This window comes from Syngnathus acus, chromosome 6, assembly GCF_901709675.1.
Source record: "Syngnathus acus chromosome 6, fSynAcu1.2, whole genome shotgun sequence".
Lineage (NCBI taxonomy): Eukaryota > Metazoa > Chordata > Actinopteri > Syngnathiformes > Syngnathidae > Syngnathus > Syngnathus acus.
The window spans coordinates 11,618,603-11,640,519 of record NC_051092.1 but is presented as its reverse complement, the minus strand read 5'-3'; the positions used below and the strand labels follow the sequence as shown (position 1 = coordinate 11,640,519).

At 42.2% G+C, this 21,917-nt stretch overlaps 2 protein-coding genes and 2 non-coding genes across 4 annotated transcripts; 2 read left to right on the top strand and 2 right to left on the bottom strand.

Annotated features, from left to right (window-relative positions):
* The first annotated feature begins 55 nt into the window (after positions 1-55).
* Positions 56-127, top strand: trnad-guc. Its single transcript has one exon. It is a non-coding gene; the product is annotated as a tRNA-Asp (tRNA).
* Positions 128-622: 495 nt separating this feature from the next.
* trnad-guc lies at positions 623-694 on the bottom strand. Its single transcript has one exon. It is a non-coding gene; the product is annotated as a tRNA-Asp (tRNA).
* A 37-nt stretch (positions 695-731) lies between these two features.
* On the bottom strand, positions 732-3,857 carry ankrd34c (ankyrin repeat domain 34C). Its single transcript, XM_037255290.1, has 2 exons — positions 3,563-3,857; positions 732-3,015 (listed from the first exon to the last, which is right to left on the bottom strand). The coding sequence occupies exon 2, from the start codon at positions 2,972-2,974 to the stop codon at positions 1,394-1,396; it is 1,581 nt and encodes a 526-aa protein (XP_037111185.1). The 5' UTR covers positions 2,975-3,015; positions 3,563-3,857; the 3' UTR covers positions 732-1,393.
* A 13,308-nt stretch (positions 3,858-17,165) lies between these two features.
* Positions 17,166-21,917, top strand: LOC119124612 (ubiquitin-conjugating enzyme E2 H-like). Its single transcript, XM_037254752.1, has 7 exons — positions 17,166-17,470; positions 19,155-19,231; positions 19,318-19,392; positions 19,487-19,526; positions 20,487-20,539; positions 20,732-20,860; positions 21,021-21,917. The coding sequence occupies exons 1-7, from the start codon at positions 17,418-17,420 to the stop codon at positions 21,143-21,145; spliced, it is 552 nt and encodes a 183-aa protein (XP_037110647.1). The 5' UTR covers positions 17,166-17,417; the 3' UTR covers positions 21,146-21,917.

The following is a 21,917-nucleotide window of genomic DNA, read 5'->3' as shown; positions in this document are numbered from 1 at the left end:
GGGTAGCTGCCACTTCCACTGCGCACTGACACAAGGCCTTGCGACGAAGAAGTATTCCTCGTTAGTATAGTGGACAGTATCTCCGCCTGTCACGCGGAAGACCGGGGTTCGATTCCCCGACGGGGAGAGATATATTTTGGGAATAACTTAGTGTGTGCGTGTGTCTCGACGGGATCACCACTTTATCATGGTGAGGCACTTTGTGCGTCTCCATAACCCCGAGACTATGTCTAGTGGCTAAAATAGAGACGACCTGTAAACCTCGTTATTCAGATTTTTATATGAAAAGCCCATACAATTGTGTTAGTTGCAGATATATGTGTGAAGTGAAGTCTCAACCAGCTCTGTGCAGTGTGCTCTCCAAACTCCAAATCTACCGACATCATAGTTCACTTCAATTCCGATGAGGCACCATTTCTGTTGTGAATGTGTAGTAACAAATGAGCAAACTAATTCAATACTTAATTTATAATTCAGTTAATGGGGTGGAATTCCACTGCCTGCAGTTAACAAAAACTGTCACACAAAAACCACTGCAGTTACATAATAACTCTGCTGCAAACACAGGTTAACACACTTTGGTAGACAGCATACCCAACGCTAGTTCACATAAAGAAAATTACTCCCCGTCGGGGAATCGAACCCCGGTCTTCCGCGTGACAGGCGGAGATACTGTCCACTATACTAACGAGGAAGTCGACGAAGTTGTGTCGTCACGTGTCACTAGAACTGGCCGCGTAGTGGAGTAAGCTACCCCACTTTACATTTCAGAGAAATCCCAAAGTGCTAATTTAATACCACACCACCTGCTTTTTTTAAAGACACATTATTCACTCCGTGTGAGGCCAACGGTATTGATGAAATGAAACACATTTTGGTTACGCCTTTTTTGTTACAAATTGTTTTTAATACATCAAATGTATAGCGATTCTTTCCACCCCAATCTTCAATCAATCTTGAAGGCACTTTGCACAATTTTGCTACAAAATCAAACTTGTAACCCAACGCTACATCTCGACTCCAGAGTAAGCCTGTCGTTAATGCTAATTACATATGGACAAAGTGCACCCTAGCGACCTGCTGGCTACAAAGGGATCAAGAATTGTCCCTGCATGTTACGTCACGAGATCACTTGTGTGTGTGTATGTCATAACTTGTCATTGTCATTTACATTCAAACTGGTAATACATTTAAAGCAGACATGGTGTCAAAAAAGAATCCTCAAGGTGGGAAGCGGCACAAGGAGGAAATCTATCTATATTGCTCAATTGGAACATTTTCCAGTTTGTTATTCAACATCTATACGCCTGTGAGTCTACACCACTGAACTCATGGATGCACTTGCTGACAATGTAGGCAGTAAACACTAAAAATGCTGCATAAACACCCTTAGTCACTGATGAGCAAGCTCCTCAAAGTCAGACAGCTGCTTCATCTGCTCCACTTGCATAGAATGTCTTCTCACAAGCTTCTTCTTGCACTTGGGTCCACCTCTCTTTGGTGTGCTAGGTGCTACTGGAGCTAAGGATCGAATACCGCTGGCCAAAGTCTTGCTACTGGCGCCAATGTCAGGAATGGGAGGGTTGGGGTTGACATTTAGAGGGGGCAGGTGGCCCGGCCTTGTGTGGGAGATGTGATCAAGAAGCAGGGTGCCAGAGCCTCTCCTCTCCAAGAGGCCCGGCGGACGCCGCCGGACGGTGCTGGGTGAGGACGTGCTGGTGTTGCTGTCCAGGGACTCTCTGGAGCTGGTCAGTATGGCCAGAGGCGAGGTGTTCATTTTCCGTCGCTCCACTGGCACCTTGGGGGAGTCCAGCATGACGGAGTCGGAGTAGAGCTGGGAGTCGGAGTCGTAGTGGTCGTTCCCGAGTCGCCGCTTGTGCATGGTGTCTCTCAGACTGGGATGCCCGACGTTAGCGCACTCCTGCTCGGTGGGCACGGTGCTGCGTCGTGCCAGAGGCTGGTGCTGGCCCAATGATCTTTCGTAGGCTGCTTTTGAGGTTGGGGGAACCGACAGCGAGGTTGTTATTTTGCAGCCTTGCTCGCCCACCAGTGGTAAAGCGATCTCTTTGCCATCCACGCTGCTCTGCCGAGATAAAGTGGCCCTTTTGCTCAGCGTCAGGCCGTTCAAGCCTGCCACCATTTCCTCGTTCGAGCTGGCCTTCTTGCTTTCGTCGTGGCTACTCGCCCGTTCGGCCAACACGGAGGGCGCTATCAGTCCCCACGGCTCCGACTGCAGACGCTTCAGCTGAGGTAAACGCGCTCGCTTGTGGCTCGTGGGCCGCCGTGTGGGCGATGCGGGCCCGTTTGCCAGTTTGTTGGCCGAGCAGGACGTTTTCAACTTTGTTTGGAAGCTGAAGACGGTATTTTGTTGCTCTTGCTCAATTGTAGGAGATGCAGTGACGATGATATCAGAAGGTGAGGTGCAATATGCCGGCGAGGACTTATCAACCAGCTCTGGAGACGGCGGGACATTTAGGTACTGTTTGGTGGTTTTGGTGCCAGATGGCGACTTATCAGTGGTGATTATGATAACCTCTTTGCCTTTGGCTTTGCAAGTATCCAGAAGCAGCTTCAGCGTTTGCTTTTCATCTGCGTTGATGGCGTAAACCAGCGCCGAGGCGCCACCTCTGTCCTCCAGGCTGGGATCAGCCCCGTTGCTCAGCAGATGGTCCACCACCTCGTGTCCCGCCTTGTGGATGCAGGCGTGCATCAGGGCGGTCCGACCTCCTTTGTCTTGTATGTTGGGGTCAGCCTGGTTGTCCAACAAATATTTGACCAGCTTAGACTTACTCACACTCTGCTGGTCACTGTGCGTCGACATGCAGGCCACCATGAGAGGCGTCTCGCCGCGTTCATTGCTCTCATTGATGTACGCGCCGCCTTCCAGGAGGAGTCTGGTGAGCCTCAAGCGTCGGAGCCACACCGCTTTCAGGAGCGAGTTCCCGTCTGTACGTAGCTCTAGAATGTCAGCCATCACCCTGACAGTCACAGCTATTCTCTGTGTGGACTTTACAGCTTTGGGGGAAAGAAAGAAACACGATAAATATGAAATGTAAACACAATATAGAACACAATAAAAATATGCCCTCCTGATGAATCACCAGCAGGTGGCAGTCTGTCACAACATTACTAGGATAAATGGCACAGATGATACGACCATAACTGCATATTATTTCAAAGTGTGAACTCGAGTCTTGTTTTCATTGAAGGGCGGTATCGATAAGAGCCATAAACGGAGTGATGATGCCAACTCAACCGATTCGATCACAACAGTAACGAGAATACATGAAATCTGCAGCTAAAATCATTCAGTGGGATAAAAAAAAGCACTGAGCAGTAAATTCTATGTTTGTAGTAGTTGGGCATATTACCCACGCATTCCATCTTTTTAGACATATATTTATAGAGCTAATTTATTTAACCAAGACGTGGTTATTGCCTGGTGGAATATTAAATAGGCTACGGTATTCATTTAAATGCTGAGAGGGTTGGTTACTCGTACGTCCAATGGCATATTGCATTGCATGTGTTATGTCTTATTATAATAGTAAATTTGTCTTACCTGGTTAGAAAACAGGCTTCCCATGCATGCTCACATGCTGCGTCTGAGCAGGATAGAAAAATGAGGAGATAATGTCTCGATTCAAAACACAAAGTTCACGCGGGATTTTTGAGGAGGATGCTTTGGATTGCTCTTGGTGCGCACTCAAGGAGAGCAACCTGGAGACGCTGCGGGTTATAAATAACTTACTTTCTTAGCCTGTTGAATGAAACGTGTGCGCTCTTGACGTCAGAGCGCACCCAAAATAAACGTGCGTCTGACGAGAACCTCTGTGCATGAGCCGCACATCCACAGCGCGCACGCGTGCGCGCACAAAACACCCGCGCACACACTGAGGAGGCACTGTTGACATGGAAATGCTCATTGCGTGCATTTTAGATTCTAAAAGAGGGAGGAGATTTGTAAATGAAAGGAGTAGTTTATGTCTACAAATGATAAATGATATGACAAATCATTAAGTGGTATCTTGTTCTTTTGAGTGTGTGTGAGTGCGCGTGCGCGCGAACACGTTTAGACATAGGTAGCAGCATTCTGGCTTCATACACAGTAAAACTTCAACAACACTTGATAGCTCTTTATTATCATTAGTACAATGGAATAATTAAACGCTTCAATAACTATAGTGCAGTGTAATGGCGCCCTTAGCTGGTAGCATTTTAGTAACCTAGGTTGAGAGATAGACTCACCATGACTGTAAGCAGTCATTTATTTGTTGATAATAATCAAACAGCTCAAAAATGAAAATTAGTTTTTCCTACTTCTTGTTTAAAATAAAATTTGCTTTCTTTCAATTGAATGGTTGCATGCTTTTAATGTTGATGCAACTTTTTAGTCATTACAGTGAAACGTAAAGAAACTGTAAACTGCAGTTTAACATGGCCCGTGAGAAGGCTAAGTTATGAAGCATTATAATTATAGTAATTCAAGTCAAGTTTATTTGTATAGCCCTAAATCACAAGCAGTCTCAAAGGGCTTCACATAGACAAAAATTGACAATTATTCTCAAAGCATCCCCTGATCTTAAGCTCCCAAAAGGCCAAGGAAAAACTCAAAAAAACCCTGCCCGGGGAAAATGAGAAACCTTGAGAAGGGACCACAGATGGAAGGATCCCCCTTTCAGGATCACCAGGTATAGTAATGTGCACGAGAGCGATATAAAGCTCAAAACGATTAACATGCTTGTGACAATTTGAACTGTAACACGATACACAATGAAAAGTAAAAATCTAATATGTAAATGGGTAAAAATTAATACAAAATTGACTGACTACCAAAAGCAAGAAAGTCATTAATGAGTCAAATGTAAATACAACAAATAATGAAACACTAAACGGAATATAGGTTTAATCCCGACAAACGTTCTATAAATGTTTGTTATCATGTAAATTCTTGAAATTGGGACGGCTCTAAATAAGCAGAATTGCTTCAACCCGTTTCCCTTTTCGACAAGTCATGTGAAAACACAACATGAAATGAATTTGTAATGAATGTTGATTATCTACTTACTGAAATAAACAAATGAAATCAGTTAAGACCCATCCATGTTGTGAAGATACAGAAATAAAACATTCACTGAGTTCACTAAAGTTCATTTAGTGATTAGCTTACCATGTTGAAGCTAATTACTCAGAAACAATTGATCACTTCATCAACGCAATAAATGCCTGAGATTTCGACATTTGAATCCATGCTATATATTTCCCATTCTAATACAGTTACTAGTTTGCATTTAATTACAGCGAGGATTCTTTCCCAATTTTGCGGCACCTCCTGTGGCGCCTTTAGCAGTTGCATATTACCTAATGAGCAAGCCAGCTCTGCTGCTATGACAACCCTTTCCACCATCTACCGTATGTAAGTCACAAAAAGGAGAACGTAAGTAAGCAATGTACAGTCGACCACTTCCATACTTGCAGTTCAGCACCCTACTCACCTACTTACAGATTCCTTTTCAATATTGTAAAAAAAATTTTTTTTCAATTTATATGCAGTATTTTTCAGCTATGAACCAAATGAAGTTCACATCAGTCAACTTATACCATCCGCTGAAAGCAAGGAGAAATATTTTACCTGTTTACTGCACAATTAAAGAGGTTAAAACTTGTAGCAGCCATCACAGCCATGGAGCCTAATAAGGACATCTCTATTTTTAGGTTGCTATGAGACAGCACAGAAGCTGTTTCTAATGAGAACAGTGATGTTCTCAGCTCCTGCAACGAACAGGTAAATCAGACAGATTCTTCCAGGATGTCAAGGCTTTCATGGCATTTGCTTTTTTTCATTTCTTTTTTTTTGATGGTGAGTTTCCCTCCAACCAGCACATATCCCTCCTGGTGAAAAGTAACCACCACCACCCACCCACGTTTAATCATTAGTCCGCTGACCGCTGGTCTTTTCCCACGAGACTGGAACTGATCACTTTACTCGCCATCCAAACACTTGATGTCTAAGGCGGTGCAATTGTTAATGATTTCTCACCTGTGATTGCCGTCTTAGTCCTAGAGGACAAGATGTTTCTTGGAAAAGAAAAACACTAGTTGGATCTTTCCATTGACATCAATTGTAGGAAACACAATTGGAATGTATTGGTGGGAATTTGCTCGTCGAGTGGAAAATTTTGTTTCTCTGATTTTGCCAACTACAATCATATGTTTTGGTTTTGTTTTATTCTACAAACAGCTGACAACATAATTGACAAATTCCATTTACAAATATTGTCATTTAGAGCATTCATTTGCAAAAAAGAAAAAGGAAAGGAAAGGAAACACCCAAATTTTCACCTCTTCTGTGGATTTTCGGCATGAATAAGCATCTTACAGACCAAAAATGTGCAGTTTGACCTAGCTACCAATCACAAAGTCTTTCTCATATCAATGACAAAATGAACATGACGACAGTGGAAATCAAACAATCAACCTGCCCCAAAAAAAAACTACTGCAGGAATATTTCCCCATGGTCCTGAAACGTGACATCTTGAAGTTAGGAGTGGTGCTCCATGTCAAGTTTGTGGCGTGATGTGAGAAAACATTGTCACGAGAGGGTGTTCACTTTTTATGACGTAACTGTTTTGTATTGATGAAAATGTCATGCTATGGTAACTGAAGATTAGCTCGCAGATCTCACTGCATCAGACACACTGATGAACACGGGAGTCGTGAGTGACGTTGGCAGTCGTCATCCGAACCATGATTTTTGGCCCACATATGCTTTCGTCTGCAGTAAACTAAAAGTGGGAAATAAATAATGAAAACCGCAAAAATAAGCAGCGTCAACCCCCAGGGAGCAGTTTCCATTTTCAGACATCTTGCATCGCAGCTGCTGCTCATCTCCCCATCATTTGTAAATAGAACTTCTGTCTGCAGTTGGAATTGAGACATTCTCAACAGACTGCAGTTCTCATTCGAGACTATTTATGAAGGGAATTTAGAAAAATTTACAGGCAGATTCACAACAACAATCTCTCTTGATCAGTAACACAATGAATTTTTTGACACCATTCCAGCAGAAGATCAGTGTTGAGAATAAGCACATAGCCGCAGTGGCCACCTTTGCCCAATTCTTGCTTTCACAGATTCTGTGGAAGACAGAGAGGAGCGACTACAACCTTTTCAGAAAGGGTGACTATTTTTAGATTGTAACCCTTACGTTGCCACTTCACTTCCTCAAATACTTTCCCTGGAAACACATTAAAATGTTTTACATAGCTGCAAACAGATGCTCTAAAGAACATAAACATTGGGATTTAGAATTTGGGCACGTTACCAAGGTAGTAGCTTTTCGAATAAAACACAATCTTCATAAATAAATCTTATAATATAAATAAATATGAATTAAATATTTACTTGATACATCTCTTGATTTTTTTTCAACTCTTTTTTTTTTTTTTCCAGCAAGGTCATGTACACAAATGTCACACCACGCGGCCCATTAGGATGACAATAAATGCGGCAAAATGTTACCACGTGCTCTGAGGTCTGCTGTTCTGCGCAACACTTACGGACTGCAGTGGAAACCATAGCCCATCTATGAAGTTTAGAACAGAAGAGGCCAATGCCAGTTTGAAGGCGGTTAAGCCTGACCCAAACATCGATACAGACTTTCCATGTCATGCAACGGTTTCACCTTTTAAAGCCTCACACATTCAAAGTCACAGATACAACAATGTAGAAGGTGAGGATGGCAAAACAAAGTGAAGAAAAATATTACCTACACTGCACATGCATACTTTGAATTGGGATAAAACTTTAAAAATATTTTTAAAAAACATTTAAAAATACATGGTCACTACTTTGAGGATTTTTCTCTTTAACCTTCGCAATGAACAAAGTGCTACCCTAGTTTATTATGGACCATTTGTGACTCTTGAAATGTCATAATAAAAGTAAATATTTGTATGACAAACTCATCACAAAAAACTCAAACAATACACTAACTATAAATCAATTTCTTGTGCTGCATGATGTCGCATTTTTATGCCACACATCTTTGGTAAAGGTCATGTGTCAGAACCATCGCAAACTGAGACCCCCCTGTGATTGCTTAAAGGAAGGAAAGTATGGAAATTAAAGAAAACTATTTATAGGAATCTGAACACCAGACACATCTCGCTCACTATTTTACGGAAATGGAACCGGTGTCTTAATACAGAAGAGGGAGAGGACCTATTTATATCCCATTTACACCAATGGGGGAAAAAACAAAATTTGCATTTCCACACAGAGAAGGTGGGTGTTCCAGAGCTTTCGGAGCTATTAGTGTGCTTCTTCCTCTACGTATCTTGCCTCTTTAAAGAGTGTCTTTCACATTCTCATGACATTTGGTGTCTGTGCGATTGTATGAAGTCAACACGTAGGCTGCTGCAGCGTTGAACTGGCACAAACGTTTGCTGCAGCTACGCCATGCCTTTTTCCTTTCTATACGTTAAAGAGCTTCTTTGAAATCTTGCTGCCTGCTTCATTCTGAGACAGTTCCTCCTCATCCGCTCAATAGAAACATGTGATCACACAAATCCTGATCTGTTTCTCATACTTGTGAAATGGTTGGTTGCGCTTCGTTTTTGTTTTTTTTGTCATTCTGCAAAGAAGCACCTGCCAAAAAGCGAGTGTTGTTCAAAGCGATATTATATCCAGGCAAGCATTTTTCCCGGTGATCAATGTAGTACGTGTCAGCTGTATCCAAGGAGATTTGTGCTTATCTATTAAGGAGGTTTTTACTCGCTTTGCAGTGTTTGTCTGCAGCTCAGAGCGACAGGTTACAGATTCACCTGCAAATCCCAACAACTAGACAAAGTGGAGTAGCATGATCAATAAACACGCAATCAAGCAAAGATTGCTAGCACAGCTCCCAATTACGCCTACAAATGTGTGTGTGTTATTTTTTTAAATAACTAGGGACGCACTAATACCTTTACCGAGTACATTTGAATACTTGCTGATGCAGAGAAGCGATGATCATGACGTTTTGATAAAAATGTGTCCGGTATTGTTCTGTAACACAAACTTTTATTAAACATGAACAAGGTGGCGAAAGTCAAGGCATTGTTTACTGTGTAATGATGTGAGCCTCCCTGAAGCAATGTGTCCCAATGGGGGTGCCGCATCTGCTGTGTTGTATGAGTGAGAAGTGCAGGCCTGCTGTCAAAGTATGTGGGTACACGGTGCTGCCAATGAGTGGATGTTCTGACAGTGAGTGAGAGAACTTTGCCGTGCGCACGGTTCACACTCCTGCGACTGTGACGTCTTTGACACCAGGAGACAAGCTGACCAAAATACTCTTCCTCTGCAGTACAAGGTGGAGCAGCAAGCGGGGGTGGGGTGGGGGGCAAGCTATTTCTGTGTGTGTGTTTTGTCGGCGGCGCCAGCTGACGTCAAATCGCTCGTGTCCGTCCACGAGGATGTCAGTGCTCATCTGGAGAATCGAACGTGATGAGACCAAAAGGGATGAGTCCTCGACAATGCAAGTGAGCGTTCACATCCGTGGGAAACGGACACTTTTACAATCAGGACTGTGTAATGATGACACAAGACACAATTTGGAGAAATTTGTGTGAAGGAAAATACAACATTTTTAGATATTGACACAAAACCCATGGCCTAAAGTTTTGTTAGACAAACAAAACAACGCAAAAAATACAGTGCTCCATTTATCTAATGTTAAAGTCATTAGGCTTAAAAATGTTACGCCCCCCTCATCCTCTGTGTACCTGACATTTCACATCACAGCATGACTTGAATAGCCGTTTCGTGTCTGGCCTAGCAGTAAAGGCCACACTTTATCATCTACTCCCAGAGCACAAACTGCGGCAAGCAATCATCATCTTCAACTTCAGTTGCAGTCTCCAGCCATTACCAAACATCACCAGAACCACTTACACTGTCACAGTCATTTGCATCCAGCTCACTTGAATGTGGGTCGTCCTCACTAATGGAGCCCTCACAGGTAAATCCATCCATCCATCCATCCATCCATCCATCCATCCATCCATCCATCCATCCATCCATCCATCCATCCATCCATCCATCCATCCATCCATCCATCCATCCATCCATCCATCCATCCATCCATCCATCCATCCATCCATCCATCCAACTCAACCATAAATATAATTTAAGAGACACAGGTCAAATTTAAATTGGAACAGCCTCTGTGTACAAATCCTGTGTTGAACTTGCATGACTCTCATATGTTCAAATTTTGAAGTGATTTGGTTTATTTTAAGAAAAGTTGTCATCTTTCAGGGTGGTAGTGACAATTAAGGTTTATTTGTTTTTTGCTGTTTAATGTCAAACTACATGTCATACCTCTTGGCACAATTAGTATATGTATATGTAGTATAGTCCATGTTTAGTTCTTTATGAGGTCCCACATTTCTTGGGACCAAATGCTTATTTTACATCAAGGTGGCATGCAGTACACTCCTTCATCTTCGGAGCGATGTAACGAACACGAGAGATTGATGACACGTCAACATGACTGAAGCCAGTCATTCCCATGTCACTAACTCCCAGTCTGCATTTATTTAAAGGTGTTTACGTTGCATTTACAGATAGAAGAGCTGTCAAGGAAATAACTCAGCCTGCAGCAATTAGCATAGTAACACTCATGATGACTCTCTCCCTACTCTTGTATCTCCTCCATAATGATGAGGTACTAGTGACTACGCTGTGAGTGTGAAGACTGGAAATCCAGACTCAACACTGCACCAGTGATTGAGTCTGGTCACAGTCTCAGAGCGGAGGTGACAGAAGCTAAAAAAAAAAAGTCCTCTTGATAGCAATGCTTCCAGGGCTGTCAGCTTCTGGGGTTTTAACGACTCTACTGTATGTGTTTCTGGTTATTTACCACTAATTTCATGTTGAATGATGTTCACAAACTATCATAATTTTGAATGCGGATGGACTTTTGTTGATGATTTGTGATGTTGCTCATGAAGAATACGTACGTCACAGCAAATACACAAATTTGATTCCGCGAGTTGTTTTGAGCCGGGCCGAGCCGCGGAACCGTTTCTTTTGTGCAGAAAAGATCAAGTTTGGCTCTCCAGGCTAGTGAGCGAGTGTACACCCTGCTGTTAGCACAGGAAGTGCATCACCGTTGGCACATCTCTTAATTGCATCTTGCATTGTAATTCTGATTTTAATTCAGAATTTAATTCATAGCGTGCCAACTCCAAAATTTAGCCGCTAGCCTATTGGCTGGCGTGAGGGAGATAAAGACATAATTAAAGCATACAGTTTTCATCTACAGCGATGGAAATGTCATCAGAGGGGCTCAGTGGGCCTCCAGCTCTGAGAGAGAACTGTGTGTGCCGTTCCCCTGGGCCAGACAGATGCTCTCTTACCTGACTGAGCACATGGTGATGAGAAGCTGAGTTATCTTTGCCTCGCAGCACTCTACATCCCACTGGGAGGACACCTCTCTGAGAAGACGAGACAGCCTGGGATTCAAATAAACCAGAATAGTGCATTCAACTCCAACTTCCATCTCGACTGACTAGATTAAAATAGCGTAACTGCACCCAAGTAGCGACAACTGACATAAACCTTGCAGTTTTTACAGCACTAATTGCAGTTTTTGTAGAAGCAATGTGAACCCGATAGAACGGGACAATCATAAACAGTACTGGCCAGAAATAATTGATTCCCAGAGGCAGAGGAGCAAATTGAAAAGCATCTCCCGAGAGAGACTGAAACATAAAGGGCAAAACATGGACTTGTATACAAATAAAATGAGACCTCCTTTGCTGATTAGCCAAACCTGGATGGTCTGATTTCAAATTTTCATAACGCTTACCATATTTTGCAAATCATTTGGCTCATTGTTAGGCAATGGATGTACCACTTGGGTTGCCATGTGCGTAAAAAAATAGACTAACACGCAAATAGGAGACTTTGAGCTATATGAAAAAATACAACAGTGTTCTGTCGCATACTGCTGAAGTTGCACCATCCCCTTCTATATAATTAATTATGTTCCACGAATACAATATCCCAAGATAGCACTATTCTCTTGACAAATTATGCGCTGAAATGATGCTGCCAATTACAGTATGCGTAATAAAGCAGCACACTGAAGTGTTTTCAAAACATTCATTATGTCTTACTACAGCGCACCTAGCACCTTCTTTTGCTTATAAGTGAAGCTTTGCCCAGTGAGATGCAGCAGATTTTGAATGTACCATTTCCCTACTATAGAAGCTCCTTACACTGCAATTTACAACAAACACAACCTTTTACTTCTCACAAGAGCGAGTGGGCACACCTCGATGTGTATTTTTAGGGATGATTAATGTGACTCCCAATCCAGGACAGTCATCCAGAGATCTTGATACACAGGGGAATGTGACTAGAAACGAATGGGGTCAACCTAGTGTTAAATAAATAAAGAAATAAATAAAAAATAAAGACACTTGTCCAATTAATTATGTATGCACATTTTTTATATTTCATTATATTTTTTAAAAAGAAAACTGAATTAAAATTCTGACATCATGGAAATTAGTGGCAACTTGAAAGAATATGATTATTTTAGTATATAACTACTGTATTGTACTTTATTGTTCAATTAAATTTATGTTATGAGGAAGAAGTTTGGTGAAAATATATAAATACAAAAAGTGGTTTAATAGAGAAGGCAAAAGATTAGTACAAGTTTTAGTAATCTGACAGCAGTCTGGCAGTTATTTGTGACTTATAGAACCACAGTGACATTTTATTTCTTTGCATTTTTTCTTGTTTTTATAGTAGTAGTTTTACAATGCAGTGTTGTACGTGTTTCTTTATTAAATGACATTTCAGGTCTTTCTAATGCGGGGAAAACTAAGAGTAAACTGAGTCATGAGCTTGTTCACTGACAAGTCTAGTGAGAGTAGACTGTAATAAATACGATGGAATGCTACAAAATAGCACATCAACCTGAGTACTGTAGTAATTCTGTCTGGAGATTTTATTTTTCTATTTTTTCCATATGAAAAAAATGCTAACGCTACACAGCAAGATCTCAACATCACTCTGCAGATATCTTCACAAAGAAACGGTTTGGAAGAAATTGGATCCTAGGCGTTGAAGGCACGCCACTCTTTCGTTGAGTGTTCATTGTGAGAGGAGGTTCGGCTCGATCAATGTGAAGCACGGTGGTGTGTGCACAGATGTGTGCAGAAAGCTTGGCTAGGCACAGGGATGCTGGTTTATAAATAAACCAAATAAAGGATGGTGCCGTCAGTGACCCTTGAGATGTGGCTTTGGGAGGGCTGGAATGGCGGGCGTTTATCCTGAAGAAACTAATAAAGCACTGTCTATCGGCTGGGAGGTGAGTCAGCCCCAAGCAGAATCATTAGAGAGAGGCGGCGCAGTGATCATGTCTCTGAGGGAAGATGACACCACGTTGCATCGCGCATGCAACAAAGACCACCGATTTGGAGAGTCAAACTTGGCTAGAAATGGGCATCGGCATGCACTTTCACCATGACATCACAAGTGAGTAAAGGTGACCTTCTCATAGTAAACATTCTGCAGATTCTGATGTGATACAAGTGGCACAAACTAAACTTTGTGCACAAACTTTCAATAACTAAACGACATTTTTATTTGTAATGTGTTGCTTGTTAGGAAAAATCTCAATCTTAATTAGAAGACACAACTTCTAATTAACTTTTTTGTTTTGATCAAGGGTTGACGGGTTGGTCATTTGGAATGGATGGCGGATAACCCCCACCAGATAATATGTACAATTACAAAAGTGTTGTTTAATATTACAGAGGCTCCCAGTGTTTACATTTGACAAGAAGCTGGCAGCACACGCCTTATTATGTCTTTTCCAGACTTGCTGTCATGGTTGAGGCCTAATGACATGAATATGTTGCCAACAGATGGCTCACCTTCCCAGCATGTGTCAGCGGAAGGCAGGGGAAAATGCAAAGCAAGTGTCACAAAGGCAGCCAGGGGAGCACTTGGGGGATGACGCTCTCCAAAAACTCAATTTGTTACACAGAAGCAAACAGAGTGAGGTACAGATGATTCGACACACATTCTGGCACCGTGATATCCACGTGCGTCTTTCGTGCTAATTGCAAGAGTTGGTCTCATCCTCCTTTTGTTGTTGCCTCACAGCCGCAACGCTTCACCTTGCAATTGGATGTCACACATTTCTCCTGTGGATAAGATTGTGACGCAAGAGCTTGTGGCAATTAGTGTCACCAGTCATTTTTCTGCACGTCAAGCCATAGTACCTGCTAAGCTCCATACCGAGCACGTGGAAACAAACCAGACTCAACAAGTACTGTGCTGCACGTCCAAAATTAATTGTCCTGAGCCTACCGCTAGATGCGTTCAGATGCCATTAAGAATAGACAATGTGGAAAAGCTCTCACACACACTGCCATGACTGTTCTTATTGCTCTTTGAGTATATGGCCTAGGTGAGAAAAAGTCCCATGCAGAGATATCAAAAGTATACACACCCCTGTTCAAATTCCAGGATTTTTTATACATATAGTACATAAAACGACAAACATTTCAAAATGTTATCCCCTATTAATGTAAAGTAGAATTTGTACAAGTCAATTGTAAAAAAACAACAACATAGAGAAGTAAAAATACACAACTACGATATGGTTGTAAAAGTGTGCCCAAAGTCTTAACTGGGGATGTGGCTGTGTTCGGTATTCACCAATAACATTCTAATTCATGTTAAACGGGAATAAATACGTGCCAACCTACATTTAAAGTGGCTCTCATTAGATTAAGTAAACACTTTCTTTTTGACGTGTTTTTAGTCACATCTTACCGCGCAAACTGCAAAAAGCTTTCATTGCATCAAAGGTAATATCCTTGTTCAAATGAAAGGGCGAGAGAGCGAGAGTGAGAGAGCTGTTATGCTGCATGCAAGTGAAATAATCTGCTAACAGAAGTAAAGGCAAAGCTACGTTTTTTTCCCATGGTTTTCTAAACAGTGTTCAGACCCTACACTGCATCGAATTGGTCTTTAAAGCCGTTGTCCCAGAAGGAAACCTGTTCTCCACAATCCATGTTTTGAAATGTGAAGAAATAGATTTTCACTTAATGCGTGTCTCCACAGAAGGTGCTAAAGTTTGTTTTATGGCAAAGCATGGGCAGCATGGTAAACACTTGGCACGTGGCAACAGACAGGTGGGAGGGAGCCCCTCGTGCCAGTGGGTGGTCAGCTGATGCTGAGCAATGGCGGCAATGTGTTGCCCTTCTCCCATCTCATTCCTCCTTAACAAATCACGAGCAGGCCTTTTTTCTCAGCTCACGTACAATCCAGGCAATCTTTTATTTACTTCCGGAGGAGCCAATCGTGCGTCGTGACGAGTGACAAAATAAATTAGCAGAAGCTATTAATAGCAGGCGGGGTGAGATGCTATCTCCAAAATGTATGCCGACACACAGTGCCCTTTCTGCTTCCAGAGATGCTCAGCAATCCGCCTTCCTTCGCCTCTGTCTTTATATTTTGTCGTCATGGTGATGGGCTTTAGTCTTTCTGTCTAATTAAAGAGGGAGGCTTTAGATGTATTGACTATTTGAGATCACAGACTAACCCTCCGATAGCTTTCTCCGTGTCGTCATCAAACAGCGCATCTTTAATTAGACACATGTATTTATAAACAAATACGTGTTTTCCCTTCAAACTTTGCGGGGAGCATTTTGTCCAAGAGCTCACAGATGTGACCTCTGCTGTGACAGTAAACACCTTTTTTTCTTTCGCTCATCTCCTCCTTTGGATGTGTGAAAACTCGAAGCGCCCTGCTGCGTGTCGGCAATCAAAAATCATGTTCTAGATTAAAACACATAGTTTCCATAGTTACCGGAGGGAACGGATAGGAAAGGAGTGAGGCACAGCTTTCAAGCCGCTTGTCACGTCATGAAACTTCTAAGGTTCCTCTCGCTATAGAAGCAACATTATTTAACGAAGGAGGACCTCATCCACAAATTCACAATTAGTACCAACTTTTATTCTTTTTAGTTTCATTTTTATGTGTCCTTTAAAATGTCTCATTCTCATGTGTCCTCTGAAAATATCATTTTGATGTGTCCTTACACGGCTCATAAAATGATATGCAAACATAAACAGGGTCATAATTGCCTCCAATGTCCAAATAATGGCAGCACAATGGCAGACCAGGCAAAAGAAAGACTTCAAAGCAGCATCATTGTTTTGTGTTGTCACTTGATTATCTCTCTAAATAGAGCGAGCCATCCCTCTCAAGGAAAGGGATAATAATAGGCTCACTTACATCCAGCTTATTCTCGACAAATAATTCCTTTGTAATAGTTCCCACCCCTTTCCAAGCCAAACATCATATCCCATTACCCTCAATATTGTCAATATATATGACGAGGGCTATTCTTAGCAAATTTGATAAGTCGTATTGAAGAGGAACAGAGCCTTGTCAATGTCATGTTTTTCCCCCCCCCAATCAAATCAAGCAGCGTAAATTGAAATGGTCCTCAAGCTGGCTTGTGAGGATGCTTGATGTGCTGGTTAATAGCCCCTGCTTAGAAGGGTCGACTTTGGGTGACCTTGTTGGTTTGACATTGTTGGGGGGGGGGGGGGCTTCTAAGCAGCTTTGCATGGTTCGTGGGCTATCCTGTGCTTTAATTCACTGCTCACATTATGGAGGAAAGAAGGAGGAGGAAAAAAGCAGAAGAACACCGCACTCTTGTGGCCAACCGTGCTATTGCACTTGCGACAAAACATGATAATTCAATATATTTACCAATGACGGACGGACGGATACAGACAGACGGACAGACAGACTGGTTAGTAGTATAAAATTAGAGTAATAGAGAAAAAAATTCGTTTGCTGTAACTTTACCCCTTATTTATCACGTGGCATGTGAAACTACGGTAGGCGAGAGACGTGCCTGTAACTTTGCCCTGGTTGGGTAACGGAACTAAAATACAACAGAAATTTCTCCGCACGCCGTAACGTGTACTATTTCGCCAAACACTAAAGCTTACACTTTAAATGAATGGTGTGATTAAATGTTGACTTCAGTGATAATAAGTGTCGCGAAAGGTTTCAATTTGCCGTGTTATGAAGAGTAGTGACGAGATTGCGTATGTGTTTTATGTCTACGTAACTCCTCCCCTCGCGTTTCCCTTGCTTGAGCTTGATGTCCTACGGACGAGGCCGAACCCACAACTCCAAAGCTCCTCGAAATGTTACTTTAAAAAAAGACAAAGTGGAGGATGTCACTACCAATCTTTTGTTTATGGAGTCCTTGGGAAGGTTGACAATTCAGTCACAGAGGCTTTGTAGCTGTTTCCACGGCGGAAAAAGAAGCATCACCGCAGTGTTTTTAGCTCACTTAAGAAAGGAATACAGGCAAAAAAAATGTCTTCTCCAAGTCCGGGCAAGAGACGAATGGACACCGACGTGGTGAAACTGTATCCTTTCTAACAGTACGCCTGACTAGATTTTTAAAAAAAAAATGCTTTAACAGTGTCAGGCGTCGCTTTGATGCCGGATTTTGCTCTTCAACAATAAAGGGATGTTGGAAAAGTGTTTCCCACATGTGTGTCGATGACACTACTTTGAGTGGCATTTGCATTATATTTCCGAAGCTGTATTGTTCATATAAATAAGTATATTTTTGTCCGCATTCGATGTTGTTTCCACTGGGTCAAATGGTCAATGTTAGCATTGTTGTCATCCACTGTATGTTAGCAGCTAACTCCAAGTTAGCTTCAGGTTGTTGTCGAGCGAAAAATCAAGCAGACAAAGCTAACGCGTCGTCATCGCACTCTTTCTAACCACGGCCGCTCGACAGTGCGTTTTGTTGAGAGCAAGGGTTGAGTTTGGTGGTGTTTGGACTCTTTTATGTCGGATTAGCACTTGTATTTTGTCATCGTTCTAATTAAGGCTTGCTAGCTTGAAAAAAAACGAGAGCTATGCTAACGATTATTTGGGGTGCCTAGGAGTGGAACAATTGAGATGTTTTGACGATATAACTTTGTGACCCCCGTGTCCCCAAACTGGCATTTTACAATGACCTTTTGGTCACTTAATGTAAAGAAGTCACTGTTTGCCGACTTCGAAAACACAACAAATGAATAAAATGTGATTTTAGGCGTTGATTTAAAAGGTCGCGTAATGATTTTGTTTACTTATTCGTTTTTATGTATGTTTTCACTTTTTCCGCCGTGGGCTGAAGTTAACGTGAAAAGGGCTTTGTCGGGCAGCGTGAGCTCAATTGTTTTGTTTTTGTCCTGCAGCGAGACGCTGCATTCTGATTGGTCAGCCTGTTACCATCCGGAATATGGCAGAGGGCGGGGCGTCATGTATCACAGCTGATGTGAAGAAGAAGAAGCTGTTTTCGTCAGGTTTTCCACAACTCAGCGGTGGACTAAATAATTGTCTTGTAGCAGCACCAATCAAAATTGAGCGTCATTCTCACTCTGCAAAATTTGTCTTCCACTTATGTATAATTCACGCAATTAGCACTTCCTTTTGTTGCATTGCAGAAATTGTAGGTTGGCAGACGACAGAAGAGGTTTGTTGTTTTTCAGCTGTCATTTCGTCACGCGTCACTCACTCAACTCATGACCCTCGCATGCTGTGATCATGACCCAACCGCAAGCAATCATACCTGCTTGTACAAAACAGCCATGCTGTCCACATCCAAAAGTGGCTTAAAGACCAAAAGGAATATGACTCATGAATAGCAACAGAACAGACACACCCTCATGATTATGCTGTTAATTCTCACACTCAAAGAGCACTATACTATAATCTTTTGTTAGCTGCCTAATTTTGAAAATGTGATGAGATGTTTTACACTTTGACTAGCTCATTCACATAATAATCATAACACCCATTTATTTATATATTGGTCAGCTAGACTCGGTCTCTATCAGACAGAGACACTATCATGCAGCAATTGCAAGGAACATTTGAAACCCTGGTTGTCATGGTAACAAAAGCCAAACTCTCTATTGATCCAGCAGTATATGGGGTTGTGTAGTAGTAGTAATATTACTCTACAACACTTAGCACCTCGAAGCGGAAACTAAAAAAGTTAGCTACTTCCTGCATCCTGCCTGTTGTGTATTTCCTCAACCCAGACATTAGCATAGAGAGCAAGCATGAAGTCACCATCTTGAGTGGACTTAATGAGTTTGTAGTCAAGTTCCACGGACCCGCTGGAAGTAAGAGCTACTTAAATTCAACCTCATGGTTTTTTTTGGAAAGCAGTTCTTTCTTTAGTTGATTCCATTTTGAAATCTCATTCCAGCACCTTATGAAGGAGGCGTGTGGAAGGTCAGAGTCGATCTACCAGACAAATATCCCTTCAAATCTCCATCAATAGGTGCGTATTGTTTTCGGTTTGTGGGATATCGGATTATGAATGTTGCTCTGCGGTATTTATAAATCACCTCATTCTCCACTTTTTTTGGAAACAGGTTTCATGAACAAAATATTTCATCCCAACATTGATGAAGCGTGAGTATTTTTTGATTGCCCTGCAATTGTTTGATATTCGCACCAGCCCTTTTAACCTCTCCTCACTTTACAACGCAGTTCTTTTCAATGGTGGTGTCATCTATTCCTAATTGATAAGATTGTTCCGATTCTGTTTAACGATTAGATTCTCTTATCGATTCTCATCTGGGGAAAATAAAGCACATCAGCAATTGTGATCATTTTGCTTTATATATTGCAACTTTGTGTAAATATGACGTTACAAACCTAACAGTGAAGAATGCAAACATTCTCCTACAATAGAAATCATCACCTACCGAAGATCAGGGGCTTCTACAGTGGCAAATGGGTGCAAGTCTTTAACTACAAACTTTGTCACTGCACGATGACGTTCCTCAGTCCTTTCCTAAGACATTTTGCTCCTCCCTGACTCTATCAACGGAGGTACAGTACTGCTGGCATCTGAACCAGTCAGACGGTGTCTCTCGTCGTGGTCTAAAATAAAACAGACGCAATTTGCATGACAGATTCTACAATTATAGAGCTAGCACAAAAAGCAGTGTTAGTTAGTTACCTGCAACACCCGGAATTCCGCATGTTGCGTAGCGTGCGTAGTGACATAATTCGTGCTGACTGGAATCGCTAAGGGAATTGTTAGCAAAATAGCAAACGATTCCAAGGATATGGTAACGTGAGAACCGGTTCTTGTAGAGAACCGGTTCTCGATTCCCAACCCTAGTCATGACTCTGGTTTTCCGCAGAGTCATAAATATTGAACATTCAATAAGCACCAGAACAAAAATCCATCTACCTTCAACATTGCAGTCTTGGGCGTGTTCAGAGGTGTGTGATATCTCGGGAAATTGTTGCCCCACATCATTCTTGTCCCCTGTTGATAACCTTGAAACTTTGTATGTCAGGACCATGTGGTGGTGTTATTCATTGGTGACGTTATTCTGACAGTGTTGCGTGTCATCTCAGGTCAGGAACGGTGTGTTTGGACGTCATTAACCAGACTTGGACGGCACTCTACGGTATGTCACTCACTCCAGCGTTGTCACTCCTTTAAAGCCTTTCCTGAGTGACTCAATGACCCTGTGATGCACAATGTTCAACTTTGAAGTGAAGGTGACAGTGTGGATGCGCGAAAGGAAATGGATGGAACACATTTGTCTCTCATCTGTGGCTAACTCTTACTTTTTCCCTCCACTGCATTTCACCTCCAGACCTCACCAACATTTTTGAGTCCTTCCTACCCCAGCTGCTCGCCTACCCCAACCCCATCGACCCGCTGAACGGGGACGCCGCCGCCATGTATCTTCATCGACCGGAGGATTACAAACACAAGATCAAAGGTCTCATGTGATGCAATATGATGCGCATGTGTTCTCTAGCTGCGATACGTGAACCACGATAAAGCGTGTGTTTACTGTTATTAGCTCTTCTGAGGTTCTGTGTGACGAATGTTAGAGTTTAGACGTTACTGGAATTTGTCTGTCTGTCTGTCTTTGTCAGAGTACATCCAGAAATATGCCACGGAGGAGGCGCTAAAGGAGCAGGAGGAGGGTGGCGGCGACTCCTCGTCCGAGAGCTCCATGTCGGACTTTTCTGAGGACGAGGCTCAGGACATGGAGTTGTAGTTGTTATTCAAAGCAGACTTATTTTTTACTGCAATATTTTTATGGCTAACTGGACCGGTGGCACACTTTGCTTCAGGTTTTATCGTTGGAAGTCCAGACTTAGGAAGTTGCAAGAAATCCTGCGGATTCACCTTTTTTTTTTTTCTACCCATCCACTTGGAAGTGTAGAACTCGCAGACGTAGTGGAAAACGTCCAACAACAAAAAAAACCTGCGGCGTGAGTGTGTGAATGTAATCCTTATGATCGGCGGGAATCAGACGAGACGCTGTCCGTTCTCCCGATGTCCCGTTCTTCCTCTCCGTTTTAGGAAAGTCGTTATTCTCATGAGTGTCTTTTGTGTATCGGTGTGGCATGACACAGAGTTGTGTAGGATTTGTGGGGAGTGGGAAGATGCCAGAGCCTGGTCGGACAGAGAGTCGGCTCTCAGGTGAATTTAACTCCGTTTTGTACAAAACCTTAGTTGAATAATGGGCATTTTTTTGGCAAATCTTGTGAAGTCCATGAAGTTTGGTTTGAAAGTCAGTAGCGAGCAATTAGGTCACAAAGTAGCTATTTGGTAGCAAATTGATAACTGGTTGGCAAGCTGCCCATCTAGTTGGTTCGTAAACTAGTGTTTGTCAGTGGGAATATGCTAATGCTACCTAACCTATTTTTCCATTTAAAAAAAATATACCCACCACCATAAACAAAGTTTTTTTGTCACCAAAATAGGACCTTGTAGAAGTTGCCTTATAGGCCTAAAAATGAGCCAAAAACTCACATTAAGACTGT

Bases quoted from the DNA above. Each gene is read 5' to 3' on its own strand.
- LOC119124612 (XM_037254752.1), top strand. From the start codon at position 17,418: ATGTCTTCTCCAAGTCCGGGCAAGAGACGAATGGACACCGACGTGGTG. The intron at 17,471-19,154 runs GTATCCTTTCTA...CCCAGACATTAG, and splicing joins GACACCGACGTGGTGAAACT to CATAGAGAGCAAGCATGAAG. The intron at 19,527-20,486 runs GTGAGTATTTTT...GTGTCATCTCAG, and splicing joins CATCCCAACATTGATGAAGC to GTCAGGAACGGTGTGTTTGG.
- ankrd34c (XM_037255290.1), bottom strand. From the start codon at position 2,974: ATGGCTGACATTCTAGAGCTACGTACAGACGGGAACTCGCTCCTGAAA.